Source organism: Rhinopithecus bieti, unplaced genomic scaffold (assembly GCF_001698545.2).
Source record: "Rhinopithecus bieti isolate Rb0 unplaced genomic scaffold, ASM169854v2 scaffold_14229, whole genome shotgun sequence".
In the NCBI taxonomy this organism is placed as follows: domain Eukaryota; kingdom Metazoa; phylum Chordata; class Mammalia; order Primates; family Cercopithecidae; genus Rhinopithecus; species Rhinopithecus bieti.
In genome coordinates, this window is record NW_016807978.1 from 1925926 (window position 1) to 1940824 (window position 14899).

The following is a 14899-nucleotide window of genomic DNA, read 5'->3' on the forward strand; positions in this document are numbered from 1 at the left end:
TTTTTTTTTTTTTTTTTCTTTTTGAGACAGAGTCTCACTCGGTCCCCCAGGCTGGAGTGCAATGGCGTGATCTCGGCTCACTGCAACCTTTGCCTCCCAGGTTCAAATGATTCTCCTGCCTCAGTCTCCCGAGTAGCTGAGACTACAGGCGCCCGCCACCATGCCCATCTAATTTTTGTGTTTTTAGTAGAGACGTGGTTTCACTATATTGGCCAGGCTGGTCTTGAACTCCTGACCATGTGATCCACCTGCGTTGGCCTTCCAAAGTGTTGGGATTGCAGGCGTGAGCCATTATGCCTGGCCCACAGCTTTTTCTAGTTGTGTTTTAGGTGCTTAGGCTCAGGATTTGGGGTTTAGTAAATGAACTTGAGAAGGAACCTTCCATATGCATATTATCAGAGCCAAATCAGTCCACAGCTATCTTACTGAAAGTGGGATCACAAGACAATTTCTAGAAAGCAAGTTCTGATAAAGATAAATTGATTCACCGGAAGATCTTAAAATATATAAAATATCTCCAATACCGTATATTTAATTTTAATGAGTAAGAATAATATAGTTTCTTTTTAAAGCTAGCACAAATCAAATAATAAAACCCAGCAAAGCACACACAAAAATACAGGCTAGCCAGGTGTAGTGGCACATGCCTGTAGTCTCAGCTATGTGGGAGGCTAAGGCAGGAAGATCGCTAGAGCCTAAGAGTTCAAGACCAGCCTAGTCAACATAGTGAGACTCTATCTCAAAGAAAAGAAACAGCAGAAACCAACCAAACAAACATATAGGCCAATGTATAGTAAAAACATGATTGCCAAAGTCCAAAATGAAATATTAGCAAGTTAACTCTAGTACTATACTATCATGTTAACATTTTTTTGGTGACATAGCCTGGCACTAGTGATAAGTTTATTCCATCGATTCTCTCATTCAGTTCTGACAAGCAGCACAGAGAGATGTATATCTTCTTTCTTTCTTTTTGAGACAGAGTCTCACTCTGTCGCCCAGGCTGGAGTTCAGTGTGACACGATCTTGGCTCACTGCAACCTCCGCCTCCTGAGTTCAAGCATTTCTCCTGCCTCAACCTCCCAAGTAGCTGGGATTAAAGATGCCCACCATCATGGCCCACCAATTTTTTTGTATTTTTATAGAGATGGGGTTTCACTCTGTTGCCCAGTCTGGTTTTGAACTCCTGACCTCAAGTGATCTGCCTCCCTCGGCCTCCCAAAATGCTAGGTTATAATAGAAGGGGAAGTTGAGTTTAGAATGGTCAAATAACTTAACTGCTCCACCTATGTAACTTTAGCTTAGTCAACATTTTTTGGACTACTAGGTAGTGTGACTTCAGAATTGACCTTTTTTTTTTTTTTTTTGAGATAGAGTTTTGCTCTTTTTGCCCAGGCTGGATGCAATGGCGCCATCTCGGCTCACTGCAACTTCCACCTCCCTAGTTCAAGCGATTCTGTCTCAGCCTCCTGAGTACCTGGGATTACAGGTGCATGCCACCACACACAGCTAATTTTTGTATTTTTAGTAGAGATGGGGTTTCATTATATTGGTCAGGCTGGTCTCGAACTCCTGCCCTCAGGTGATTCACCCAACTTGGCCTCCCAAAGTGCAGAGATTACAGGCGTGAGCCAACACGCCCGGTGTCTTCTCTGCCGTCTTAATTGATTTTTGGTTAATTCATTATTCAGACGATGATTGTAAATTACTTCCTTTTAATATGTATTTCCCCCTTTTAAGTATACAAATCATGATGGCATCAGATGAGGTAGTGACTGAACACCCTCATATTTATGTTATCAGGTGAACAACAGAAAGTGTAAATCATCATTGCCATCAGAAAAATTAGTATTATAGAGCTGGTAACACCACAACTAGATTCTCCAGAAGTAAAATTTACCTGGGTGCAAAGATGCAGAATATTGCAAATATCTTCTTCTGAAACCTCTGTTCCCATTGATATCTCTGCAGCTGCTTTCACTTCTGCTTCAACTTCTTCTGGCAGCAACTCAGAAAGTTTGGCAGAGGCATAGTTCTTCCTATCGCCTATGGAATGTTTGCAGAGGATGAGGGAGAATCACTCTTCAACAAATTATATAAAATCCAGCAAACAGTCAAAAGAAAAAGTAGAAAGCCAATGAAAAGGATGCCTAAACAAAACAAAAAAATGAAGAAGTTTGACCTAGTATAATAGTTTTCCTCATTTAAGGGTTTAAGTTTAGACATGAAATGTCTCCCCACCGCCTTCCTCCAAAAGATAATCAGAGTAAAAACAAGACAAAATATGCCACAAAACTTATTACAGAAAATAAGTAGCAAAAATTTAAAAAGACAGGACTAATAATAATGTCACAGACAATTTTATACTGAAGCTGGGGCCAGTAATTTGTAAGGCAAGTAAACCGTCAATCAATCAAGTTCCTCTGCATATTAACAAAAATCAACAATCAAGTTCCTCTGTATATTAACAGTACAGACAGCAATCCTGTCCGTAACACTAAATACAGCTATTTAGTGTTGGGTACTGATGTCATATCATAGGCCACCTAACACTAAATACAGCTATTTAGTGTTAGGTACTAATGTCGTATTATAGGCCATCAAAATCTAAGTTAAAATTCATTTTGTTTCTTAAATTTAAGACACTAAATTGCTACATTTCCCAAATACATGGAAATTGCAAAAAGCCTGGGAATCTTGCTTAACAAAATGCTATACATTATGTTTTAGGATGCAATCAAATTCATTTACTTTCAATGCCTTAAAGGATGAACAAATTACTCACCAACTTTCTGTAAACACTTGCAGTATGTCAAATTATCTGAAATAATTTTTCCTAATTCAGGGAAATGCCAGCCGTACCATTCTCTGCATCGCATAATGTAGTTGTTTAGTTCTTTATCCAAGTCATCTAACAAGGCTGTAGTAGATCAAAACAAACAAAACAAAACAAAAGAAAACCAGGAACTTAAAGGGATTTATTGTGGTAAAATATACACAATATAAAATTTAACACTTCAGGCCGGGTGCAGTGGCTCATGTCTATAATCCCAGCACTTTGGAAGGCCGAGACAGGCAGATCATGAGGTCAGAAGTTCGAGACAGGCCTGGCCAACACGGTGAAACTCCGTCTCTACTAAAAATACAAAAATTAGCCAGGCGTGGTGGCTCATGTCTGTAACCCCAGGTACTCTAGAGGGCTGAGGCAGAAGAATCACTTGAACCCAGGAGGTGGAGGCTGCAGAGCTGAGATCATGCCATTGCATTCCAGCCTGGGTGACACAGCAAGACTCTGTCATAAAAAATAAAAAAATAATAATAAATAACACTTCAACCATTTTCAAGTGTACTATTCAGTAGCATTAAGTACATTTATGATGTTATGCAACCATTACCACTATCTGTTTCCAGAGCAATTTTATCATCAGAAACTGAAAAATTCTGTACCCATTAAATAGTAACTCATTCCCACCTTCCCCCCAGCCTCTAGTTATCTCTATACTTCAGTCTCTGAGTTCACCTATTTTAGGTACTTCACATAAGCAGAATCATGCAGTACTTTGTGACTATTTCACTCAGCATAAGAAATGAAATGTGTATCAGAATTTCATTTCTTTTTAAGGCTGATTGACATTCCACTGTGTGTAGAGGCTGGGTGTACGTTATCCAAAATGCTTGGGACCAGAAGTATTTCAGAGTATTTGCAAACACATGTGAGGTTATTTTGAGGATGGGACTGAGATGGAGTCTCGCTCTGTCGCCCAGGCTGGACTGCAGTGGCGCAGTCTCGGCTCACTGCAAACTCTGCCTCCCGGGTTCACGCCATTTTCCTGCCTCAGCCTCCCCAGTAGCTGGGACAACAGGCGCCCGCCACCATGCCCGGCTAATTTCTTGTATTTTTAGTAGAGATGGGGTATCACCGTGTTAGCCAGGATGGTCTCAATCTCCTGACCTTGTGATCCGCCCGCCTCGGCCTCCCAAAGTGCTGGGATTACAGGCATGAGCCACTGCGCCTGGCTGTTTTACATAATATTTTAAATAATTTTTTGTGCATAAAACAGTTTTGACTGTGGCCTATCACATGTGGTTAGGTGTAGTTTTCCACTTGTGGATTTGTGTGGTAGCACAAAAAGTTTTAGATTTTAGAGCATTTTGAATTTCAGATTAAAGACATTCAAGCTGCATCCACAAGGCAGTTTATCCATTCATCTGTTAAAAGGTATTTCCACTGTTCGGTTTTGTAAATAACACTGTTATGAACATTGGTGTACAAGGAACTCTGAGTTCTTGTTTTTAATTCTTTTGGGTATAAATCTAGGAAAGGACTTGCTGCTTGAACACATTTTTTTTCTCTTTTTGGAGACAAGAGTCTAACTCTATCACCCAGGATGGAGTGCAGTGGCGCAATCTCAGCTCACTGCAACCTCTGCTTCCTGGGTTCAAGTGATTCTCCTTCCTCAGCCTCTCAAGTGGCTGGGACTATAGGCACACGCCACCTCGACTGGCTACTATTTTGCATTTTTAGTAAAGACAGGGTTTCGCCATGTTAGCCAGGCTGCTCTTGAACTCCTGAGCACAGGCAATTCACCTGCCTTGGCCTCCCAAAGTGCTAGGATTACAGGTGTGAGCCACTGCGCCCAGCCGAATACTTTTTTGTGTTTTTGAGACGGAGTGCTGCTCATGTTGTCCAGGCTAGAGTGAAATTGTGTGATCTCAGCCGACTGCAACTGCCGACTCTCGGATTCAAGTGATTCTCCTCCCTCGGCCTCCTGAGTAGCTGGAATTACAGGTGCCTACCATCATGCTCAGCTAATTTTTGTATTTTTTTTTACTAAAGATTGGGTTTCACCATGTTGGCCAGGTCTCAAACTCCTGACCTCAGGTGATCTACCCGCCTCGGCCTCCCAAAGTGTTGCGATTATAGGCATAAGCCAAGGCCAAACGCATTTCTAAAATAGAAAAATGATTAAGATTTTGAGTTTTATTGTGTGTATGTGTGAGACGGAGATTTGCTCTTGTTGCCCAGGCTTGAGTGCAATGGCGCTGTCTCGACTCACTACAACCTCTGCCTCCAGGGTTCAAGTGATTCTCCTGCCTCAGTCTCCCGAACAGCTGGGACTACAGGCATGCACCACCAAGTCTGGTTAATTTTGTACTTTTAGTAGAGATGGGACTTCTCCATGTTGGTCAGGCTGGTCTCAAATTCCCGACCTCAGGTGATCCTCCCGCCTCAGCCTCCCAAAGTGCTGGGACTATAGGCATGAGCCACTGTGCCTGGCAGCTTTTCAGCTTTCTAAAAATCATTTAATGACACAGCAGAACATACAACTACAAAGATTCCACTTATGTTTTTTTTTTTTTTTTTGAGACAGAGTCTCGCTCTGTCACCCAAGCTGGAGTGCACTGGCCAGATCTCAGCTCACTGCAAGCTCCGCCTCCCGGGTTCACGCCATTCTCCTGCCTCAGCCTCCCGAGTAGCTGGGACTACAGGCGCCCGCCACCTCGCCCGGCTAGTTTTTTGTATATTTTAGTAGAGACGGGGTTTCTCCATGTTAGCCAGGATGGTCTCGATCTCCTGACCTTGTGATCCGCCCACCTCGGCCTCCCAAAGTGCTGGGATTTCAGGCTTGAGCCACCGCGCCCGGCCTCCACTTATGTTTTTAACATTTTCATGGAAAAACAGAAATGAATTAATTAACGTAATGTTAACTCTGTGATTCATATAATCTCCGAATAGTCAACCTCTGCCTCCTGGGTTCAAGCAATTATCCTGCCTCAGCCTCCTGAGTAGCTGGGATTACAGGTGCACGCCACCATGCACATTTAATTTTTTTGTATTTTTAGTAGAGATAGAGTTTTGCCATGTTGGCCAGGCTGGTCTTGAACTCCTGACTTCAGGTGATTCGCCCACCTCGGCCTCCCAAAGTGCTGGGATTAAAGGCGTGAGCCACCGCACCTGGCCTCCTTTCTCTTTCTCAACAGATAGAATCATAAAAGATACAGTTTCAACAGTAAGAAAACGCATGAAGGACAGAGCAACAAATCAGACTTTGCATGTACTATACTTACAAATTGCCTGAACAATCATTGTGTCTACTTTATCAGCGCTAAATTTCAATCTATATCGAGACAGGCTGGGAAAAAAGGGGAAAATAAATTAGTAAGATAGCATCTAGGGAAAGCATTTAAATTAACACCTTAAAGTTTTTTTTTTTTTTTACTCAAATCAGCCTGTAGTCAGAGCTATAATTGGTTTTCTAAGAAGAAAATCAGCTAAGTAGAAATGCACCATGCAAGATCAGAAAATACACATTAAAAAAAAAAAAACTATATATACTGCTATGACCTGTATTTCTGTAACATGAATGAGTTTATGTATGAGTGACAAATAGAATAAGCTGTGTAATACAAAAGTCATCTTGGACTGGGCATGGTGGCTCACGCCTGTAATCCCAGCACTTTGGGAGGCCAAGGTGGGCAGATCACCTGTTAGCAGTTCGAGACCAACCTGGCCAACATGGCGAAACCCTGTCTCTACTAAAAATACAAAAATTAGCCAGGTATGATGGGGCACGCCTGAATCTCAGCTCCTCTGGAGGCTGAGGCAGGAGAATCGCTTGAACCGGAGAGGCAGAGGTGGCAGTGAGCTGAGATCGCGTGCTACTGTACTCCAGCCTGGGCAACACAGCAAGACTCCGTCTCAAAAACAAGCCACATTGGTTCATGCAATCTTTTATAGCACATATTAAGCTTTATACTACCAGTTAAGAACTTTGCCGGGCACGGTGGCTCACACCTGTAATCCCAGCACTTCGGGAGGCAGAGGCGGGTGGTTCACGAGGTCAGGAGATTGAGACCATCCTGGCTAAACACGGTGAAACCCCGTCTCTACTAAAAATACAAAAAAATTAGCCGGGCATGGTGGCGAGCACCTGTAGTCCCAGCTACTTGGGAGACTGAGGCAGGAGAATGGCATGAACCCGGGAGGAGGAGTTTGCAGTGAGCAGAGATTGCGCCACTGCACTCCAGCCTGGGCAACAGAGGGAGACTCCGTCTCAAAAAAAAAAAAAAAAAAAAAGAATTTTGCAGCACTCTTAACATCTGAAAACAGAAAGCTGTGGAGTAACAATAGTGTTTGTATATAAATGTTTTTCATCTCAGCACAATTAACATTTTGGGCCTAATTCCTTGTTGCAGGGGCTGCTCTGTGCATTATAGGACCTTTAGCAGTATCCCTAACTTTTATCCACTAGATGTTCGTGGCACACCCCACCCACCTCCAATTGTGACAACCAAAAATGTCTATGGACACTGGCAAATGCCCACTGAGGGGACATCTGATTGCCCTTGATAGGGAACCACTGCTATACACAATGCAGATTTACCCAAGTTTGGATTTGTGACTCAGTTTCACCATTTGTTCTCTCTTAGAAACACTTATTACAAAGCTCTCTCTGACCTTTGTACGTTTTTGCTCTTAACTCTAACTTAGCAGCTTCAACCCTTTCAATCTATGCCCACATTTTAATTTTAAAATAGACCTTTTTTAATTGTAGTGTTGTTGTTTTTTTTAAAGATGGAGTCTTGCTCTGTCACCCAGGCTGGAGTGCAGTGGCACGATCTCGGCTCACTGCAAGCTCCACCTCCCGGGTTCATGCCATTCTCCTGCCTTGGCCTCCTGAGTAGCTGGGACTACAGGCACCCGCCACCGCGCCCAGTTAATTATTTGTATTTTTAGTAGACACGGGGTTTCACCATGGTCTCGATCTCTTAACCTCATGATTTGCCAACCTTGGCCTCCCAAAGTGCTGGGATTACAGGCGTGAGCCACTGCACCCGGCCTGCAGTGTTTCTTTAATATGAACTTAAGATGTCTTTTGAACTGTGTTAATAATTTTATTAGGATTACTATTTGATAGTACTGATTACAAAATTGCATAGGTTTTGAGTAACTACCTACCATTACTTTCTTCATAACCCTGTAAACTGTAGTGCAATTCCAGAGCATTATGCTTTTCATGAACAGATATATCACAACAAAGCAGTAATGCCTATTCTAAGGTAGAATAATGCCTATTCTAATTAAATATGATAGGGTTAAGATGCAATTAAAAATAGGGACATGGCTGGGCATGGTGGCTCACACCTGTAGCAGCGGCACTTTGGGAGGCTGAGGCAGGTGGATCACTTGAGCCTAGCAGTTCCAGCCTGGGCAGCATGGCAAAACCCCATCTCCACAAAAAGTTAAAAAATCAGCGAGGGATGGTGGCACACATCTGTAGTCCCAGCTACTTGGGAGGCTGAGGCAGCATTGTTTGATCCCAGGACATCAAGGCTGCAGCGAGCCAAGATCGCACCGCTGCACCCTAGCCTGAACGACACAGTGAGACCCTGTCTCAAAAAAAAAAAAAAAAAAAGGCCAGACGTGGTGGCTCAAGCCTGTAATCCCAGCACTTTGGAAGGTCGAGGCAGGTGGATCATTTGAGGTTAGGAGTTCAAGATCACCCAGGCCAACAAGGTGAAAGCCCGTCTCTACTAAAAATACAAAAATTAGCTGGGCAGTGGTGTTGCACGCTTGTAATCCTAGCTACTCGGAAGCTGAGGCAAGAAAATCACTTAAGCCTGGGAGGCAGGGGCTGCAGTAATCTGAGATCACGTCACTACACTCCAATCTGGGCGACAGAATAAGACTCTGTCTCAAAAAAAACAAAACAAAACAAAAAGAGACACACGAGGTCTTGCTATGTTGTCTGAGGCTAGTCTCAAACTACTGGTCTCCCGGAGTTGGGATTACAGGGGTGAGCCACTGCACCTAGTCCTCTTTGCCTCATTAAATATCAGAGTAAAATAACCAAAACACAAATACACACCTACCCCGTAAGACCATAGCAGATGACAGAATTTGGGGAAATATTAAGTAGATGGAGGAGTGGCATGACTTAGCAGAGATAAAAGAGGGAAAGCCCAAGAAATAGGGGATCCAAGATCAGAGGAGTAGAGAATTCCTTTGATGAGGTTTTGAGGTTTTAACAACCCAGACAATGGAGCCAGACTGCCTGGGTTCAAACCCTGGCTTTACCACTTACTAGCTGTACTGACCTTGGGCATCAGTTTCATCTATAAATGAGGATATTACTATAATCGTCTTCATAAAGTTCTGATGAGGTTCAAATGAACATTTGTAATATTCTTAGAACAGTGCTATGTTAAGTGCTTATCAAATAAAAGTAAGTTGACTTTATTTTCCAGTAATTCTCACCTGTGAGCCAATCCAAGACACATAGCTGCCATTTCACGTGGTTCTACCCCAGGGATTAATCCATCCATTTGTGAACGAATTCCTCTCATAAGTTCATTAACAACAGGACTATGGATACAACTGAGATTCAGCTTTTCCTACGAGAACAAGAACATCTATATTAAACAAAAAAAAAGAAGACTTACCTGAAGTTATTATTATTAATTTTTGAGACAGGTATCTGTAATCCCAGTTACTGGGAAGGCTAAGGCAGGGGAATCCCCTGAACCCAGGAGGCAGTCAAAAATTATTAATTTTTGAGCTCTGTCACCCAGGCTGGAGTGCAATGGCGCAATCTTGGCTCACCACAACCTCCACCTTCTGGGTTCAAGTGATTCTCCTGTGTCGGTTTCCCGAGTAGCTGGGATTATTACAAGAATGAATCACCATGCCCAGCTAATTTTGTATTTTTAGTAGAGACGGGGTTTCACCATGTTGGCCAGGCTGGTTTCCTGACCTCAAGTGATCCGCCTGCTTCAGCTTCCCAAAGTGCTGGGATTACAGTAATAAGCCACCGTGCCCAGCCTGAAATTATTTCTTAAAGTGGCACTGACTTAAATATATGCATTTCTCAGCTGGACAAGAAGTATAATTTCTAGTGTGTTTGTAGATTATTTGAGTGTATCACTGGTGGAAGTAAAAACTGATACAAGCTTCCAGAAGGCAGCTTGGTTATGTAAGACAAAAGCTATAAAAAGATTAATATAATTTGACCAAGTAGTTGGTCTAAGGGGATCTTTTACTACCTGCTATTTAACTTTCTTTTTAAATTACAGGTTATGCTGGGCGCAGTGGCTCATGCCTGTAATCCCAGCACTTTGGGAGGCCGAGGTAGGAGGATCACAAGGTCACCAGATCAAGACCATCTTGGCCAACATGGTGAAACTCCGTCTCTACTAAAAATACAAAAATTAGCCGGGCATGGTGGCAGGTGCCTATAGTCCCAGCTACTTGGGAGGCTGAGGCAGGAGAATCTCTTGAACCCAGGAGGCGGAGGTTGCAGTGAGCCAAGATTGTGCCACTGCACTTCAGCCTGGCAACAGAGTGAGACTCCGCTTTAAAAAAAAAAAAATTACAGGTTGGACGTGGTGGCTCACACTTGTAATCCTAGCACTTTGGGAGGCCAGGGCATGGTGGCGGGTATCTGTAATCCCAGTTACTGGGAAGGCTAAGGCAGGGGAATCCCCTGAACCCAGGAGGCAGAGGTTGCAGTGAGCTGAGATTGTGCCACTGCATTCCAGCTAAGGCGACAGGGCGAGACTCTGTTTCAAATAAATAAAATAAAACAATTAGCCGGCATGCTGGCACGTGCCTGTAGTCCCAGCTACTGAAGAGGGAGGACTGCTCGAGAACAGGAGGTCAAGTCTGTGGTGAGCTGTGAGACTGCCGCCACTGCCTGCACTCCAGCCTTGACTTTCAAACTGTTCTTTTTTTTTTTTTTTTTTTTTTTTTTGAGATGGAGTCTTGCCGTTGCCCAGGCTGGAGTGCAGTAGCGTGATCTCGGCTGACTGCAAGCTCCACCTCCTGGGTTCACGCCATTCTCCTGCCTCAGCCTCCCAAGTAGCTGGGACTACAGGCGCCCGCCACAATGCCGAGCTACTTTTTTGTATTTTTAGTAGAGATGGGGTTTCACCATGTTAGCCAGGATGGTCTCGATCTCCTGATTTTGTGATCCTCCTACCTCGGCCTCCCAAAGTGCTGGGATTACAGGTGTGAGCCAACGTGACCGGCCCAAATTGTTCTGCATTCTGCATTTGGGAAGCTATTTTCCTAGTCTTTCTATCCACTCTCACATTTTATTTCAGCTTCAGCAATACACCCCTACTAAAGTTCTCTAATAAACAATTTCTAAAAAATATAAGGACCCCATTTTTGTTGAAAAAAGAAAATGTGGCTAGACAAAATATGGCATGATATACATAGAATGTTAACATTATATATGGGTAGTAGATTTGTTAAAAACAATTTTTATCATTTTTTGTTCTTCTATATCTTCTACAACAAATAGGTATTGCTTATTTGCTTGGTTCTGCAGATGTTAGGGGAAATCCAGTATCATGCAGCTTACAGAAAAGAGAAAACAAGTATTAAGAACTTACGATAAGCAACTTATTACAAAGGCTAGGTTTTGTAGTTGGTATGCTGTGAGATCTGACTAGCAGGCATGACCAAAAAAAATCATGACTTTACCTTTATGACCCCTCCTAGTTTAGCATCAGCTACTGCCAGTGGTTCATGGGCTTCTTTTACTATTTTCTTCAGAACTTTCTTCAGCTGCTTATTGATTTTGCCCTCCATCAGAGCTGTGAATGCTTTTCAGGAAAAGAAAACAAAAGCATTAACTCTCAAATTTTAACTTTGAGACCTTGTCCTATTTGACATTTAAAAAAATAAAATAGGCCTTTCAAAGGGCTTGAATTTAATGTTACTTCTGAAATGAAATAATATATGTTTTATAAGTTACAAGTTTCACAATTTCATTTGATCTTCCCACCCTCATTTTTGCTACAGAGTCAGGGGTAAAATCAGGTACAGAGTTTCTTTCCCTCTCACAAGAATCTTCTCATGAACTCAAGAGAGAATCATGAAATCTTAGAAACAATCTTTTTGGGAAGACAAAATAGATTCACTTTCCTTTGTCATTTCAAATAGACTGTCCTGAAGTACCCTAAAATCACATCAAACCTAGTAAAAATGAGTGTAATCATTTTGAAAGTTCTGCCACAACATAAGCGTGTTTGAGTGAAAGCCTTACCTTTGCTCGTATCTCTGCTTGTACACCTCCAGCAATGTAAAACTTAGTAGCAAAGGCTACCTATTCTATTTTGAGACCCCTGGTATTTCTGGGAAGTTCTAAATCGGCTACTTTATGATACTCATCCCTCCTTAGACCTTTATTCCCATTTTTTGGACCCACATGAACTAATACCTCTTCTGATATTTATCTGACATTTGACTGAGGTAAAAGCATGCTTGGGTTACCCAGGCATGGTGGCATGTACCACCAGCCTGGCCAACATGGTGAAACCCTGTCTCTACTAAAAATACAAATATTAGCTGGGTGTGGTGGCACATGCCTGTAGTCCAGCCACTGGGGAGGCTGAGCTGGGAGAATCACCTGAGCCCAGGGAGCTCAAGGCTACAGTGAGTCATGATCATGCCACTCTACTCCAGCAGCCCAATGACAGGAGCGAGACTCTGTCTCAAAAAAACAAAAACAAAAACAAAAAACATAGAAAGTATGTTTGGGCCGGGCGCGGTGGCTCAAGTCTGTAATTCCAGCACTTTGTGAGGCTGACGCTGGCAGATCACCTAAGGTCAGGAGCTTGAGAGGCCAGCCTGGCTAACATGACGAAACCTTCTCTTCACTAAAAATACAAAAATTAGCTGGCCCTGGTGGCTCATGCCTATAATCCTAGTTACTTGGGAGGCTGAGGTAGAAGAATCACTTGAACCTAGGAGGTGGAGGTTGCAGTGATATCGTGACATTGCACTCCAGCCTGGGAGACAAGAGCAAACTCCATCTCAAAAAAAAAAAAAAAAAAAAAAAAAAAAAAAAAAAAAAAAAAAAAAAAAAGAAGAAGAAAAAAAAGCAAAATGCTTGGAAGGAAGGAAGTCAACAATTTCCAAGGTCAGGCAATTTGCACTTAATAAGTAAGGTCTTGCTCTTCCCTCCAGATCGTATATCCATTTGAATTACGATCAAAAGGATAATCCCAGCACTTTGGGAGGCTAAGGTGAGCAGATCACGAGGTCAGGAGATGAGACCATCCTAGGTAACATGGTGAAACCCCGTCTCTACTACTAAAAATACAAAAATTAGGTGGGCATGGTGGCGTGCACCTGTAATCCCAGCTACGTGGGAGGCAGAGATTGCAGTGAGCTGGGATTGCGCCACTGCACTCCAGCTGAGGATCAGTCTCAAAAAACAAAAAAAGACTTGCAAGTTGAAAACACAATCAAAAATAAAAATAAACCATTTCATGCAAATAGCATACATGAATGTCTGAAACCAATACAACTTCAATGTCATACCCCAACAGACCCAATTTCTTTTTTTTTTTTTTAAGACGGAGTCTCGCTCCGCCGCCCAGGCTGGAGTACAGTGGTGCGATCTCAGCTCACTGCAAACTCTGCCTCCCGGGTTCATGCCATTGCCTCAACCTCCCGAGTAGCTGGGACTACAGGCACCCACCACCACGCCTGGCTACTTTTTTGTATTTTTTTTTTTTTTTTTAGTAGAGACGGGGTTTCACTGTTAGCCAGGATGGTCTTGATCTCCTGACCTCAGGATCCACCCACCTTGGCCTCCCAAAGTGCTGGGATTATAGGAGTGAGCCACCGCACCCGGCCCAGACCCTATTTCTTCATTAAAAAAAAAAAAAAACTGATGGCCAGGAACACTTGCTCGTGCTTGTAATCCCAGCACTTTGGGAGGCCAAGGCAGGTGGATCACCTGAGGTCAGGAGTTTGAGACCAGCCTGGCCAACAGGCAAAACCCCGTCTCTACTAAAAAATATAAAAATTAGCTGGACATGGTGGCACCACCTGTAATCCCTGCTACTTAGGAGGCTGAACCCAGCCTCCTGGGAGAATTGCTTGATCTTAGGAGGTGGAGACTGCAGTAAGCCAAGATCGTGCTACTGCACTCCAGCCTAGGTGACATAAAGAACAAGACTCCGTCTCCAAAAAAAAAAAAAATTGAGGGGGTCTCACTATACTGCCCAGGCTGATCGCAAATTCCTGCCCATCTTAGCTCCTCAAAGTGTTGGGATTACAGGCGTTAGCCACTGCACCTGGTCTCATCAAACTCTAAGGCTATGAGGTTTAAAATGTACACTGTGACATTAACAGTCATTTAGTTGTAGTTCTGTCATGTCAAAACTGCCTCATAACAGGCAGTGAGAAGTGAATTCTCAAAAAAGGATTCTGCTCTCTTAATTAGCTGATGTTCATTTAACTTTCTGGTGAAAACAGATAGGAAAAGGCACTGTAAATGTTTCTATGACAGCACTCCTGACAAAATTCACTATTTTCAATCATTTTCCCCAAAGTATTTCTTTATAAACCTTACATAGGAATTTGACAGTACAGAACAGTCTCTGCCCTCATGGAGCTTAGACTGGGAGGGGAGGGGAGAGTCTGACTTTAAATTCTCAACTACTATGGCATTTTGTCTATTTACTGTATATTACTTTATTTTACGTTATTTTTCAGACGGAGTCTCACTCTGCTGCCCAGGCTAGAGGGCAGTGGTGCAATCTCGGCTCACTGCTACCTCCGCCTCCCAGGTTCAAGTGATTCTCCTGCCTCAGCCTCCCGAGTAGCTGCTGAGACTATAGGTGTCTGCCACCACACCTAGCTAATTTTTGTAATTTTAGTAGAGACGAGGTTTCACCATGTTGGCCAGGCTGATCTCGAACTCCTGACCTCAGGTGATCCACCTGTCTCAGCCTCCCAAAGTGCTGGGATTACAGGCGTGAGCCACTGTGCCAAGCCTTATTGTACGTTACTTTAAATAATACAAAGAAGGCTGGGCGCGGTGGCTCAAGCCTGTAATCCCAGCACTTTGGGAGGCCGAAACGGGCGGATCACGAGGTC

General features: G+C 43.1%; 1 protein-coding gene across 1 annotated transcript in view; it reads right to left on the bottom strand.

Annotated features, from left to right (window-relative positions):
- Nucleotides 1-14899, bottom strand: part of NOP58 (NOP58 ribonucleoprotein) — a 38362-nt gene that overhangs the window by 10878 nt on the left and 12585 nt on the right. The window contains 5 exon segments of the mRNA XM_017884368.1: nt 1835-2046; nt 2786-2920; nt 6070-6134; nt 9260-9396; nt 11489-11610. Coding sequence (XP_017739857.1) covers nt 1835-2046; nt 2786-2920; nt 6070-6134; nt 9260-9396; nt 11489-11610 — 671 coding nt within the window.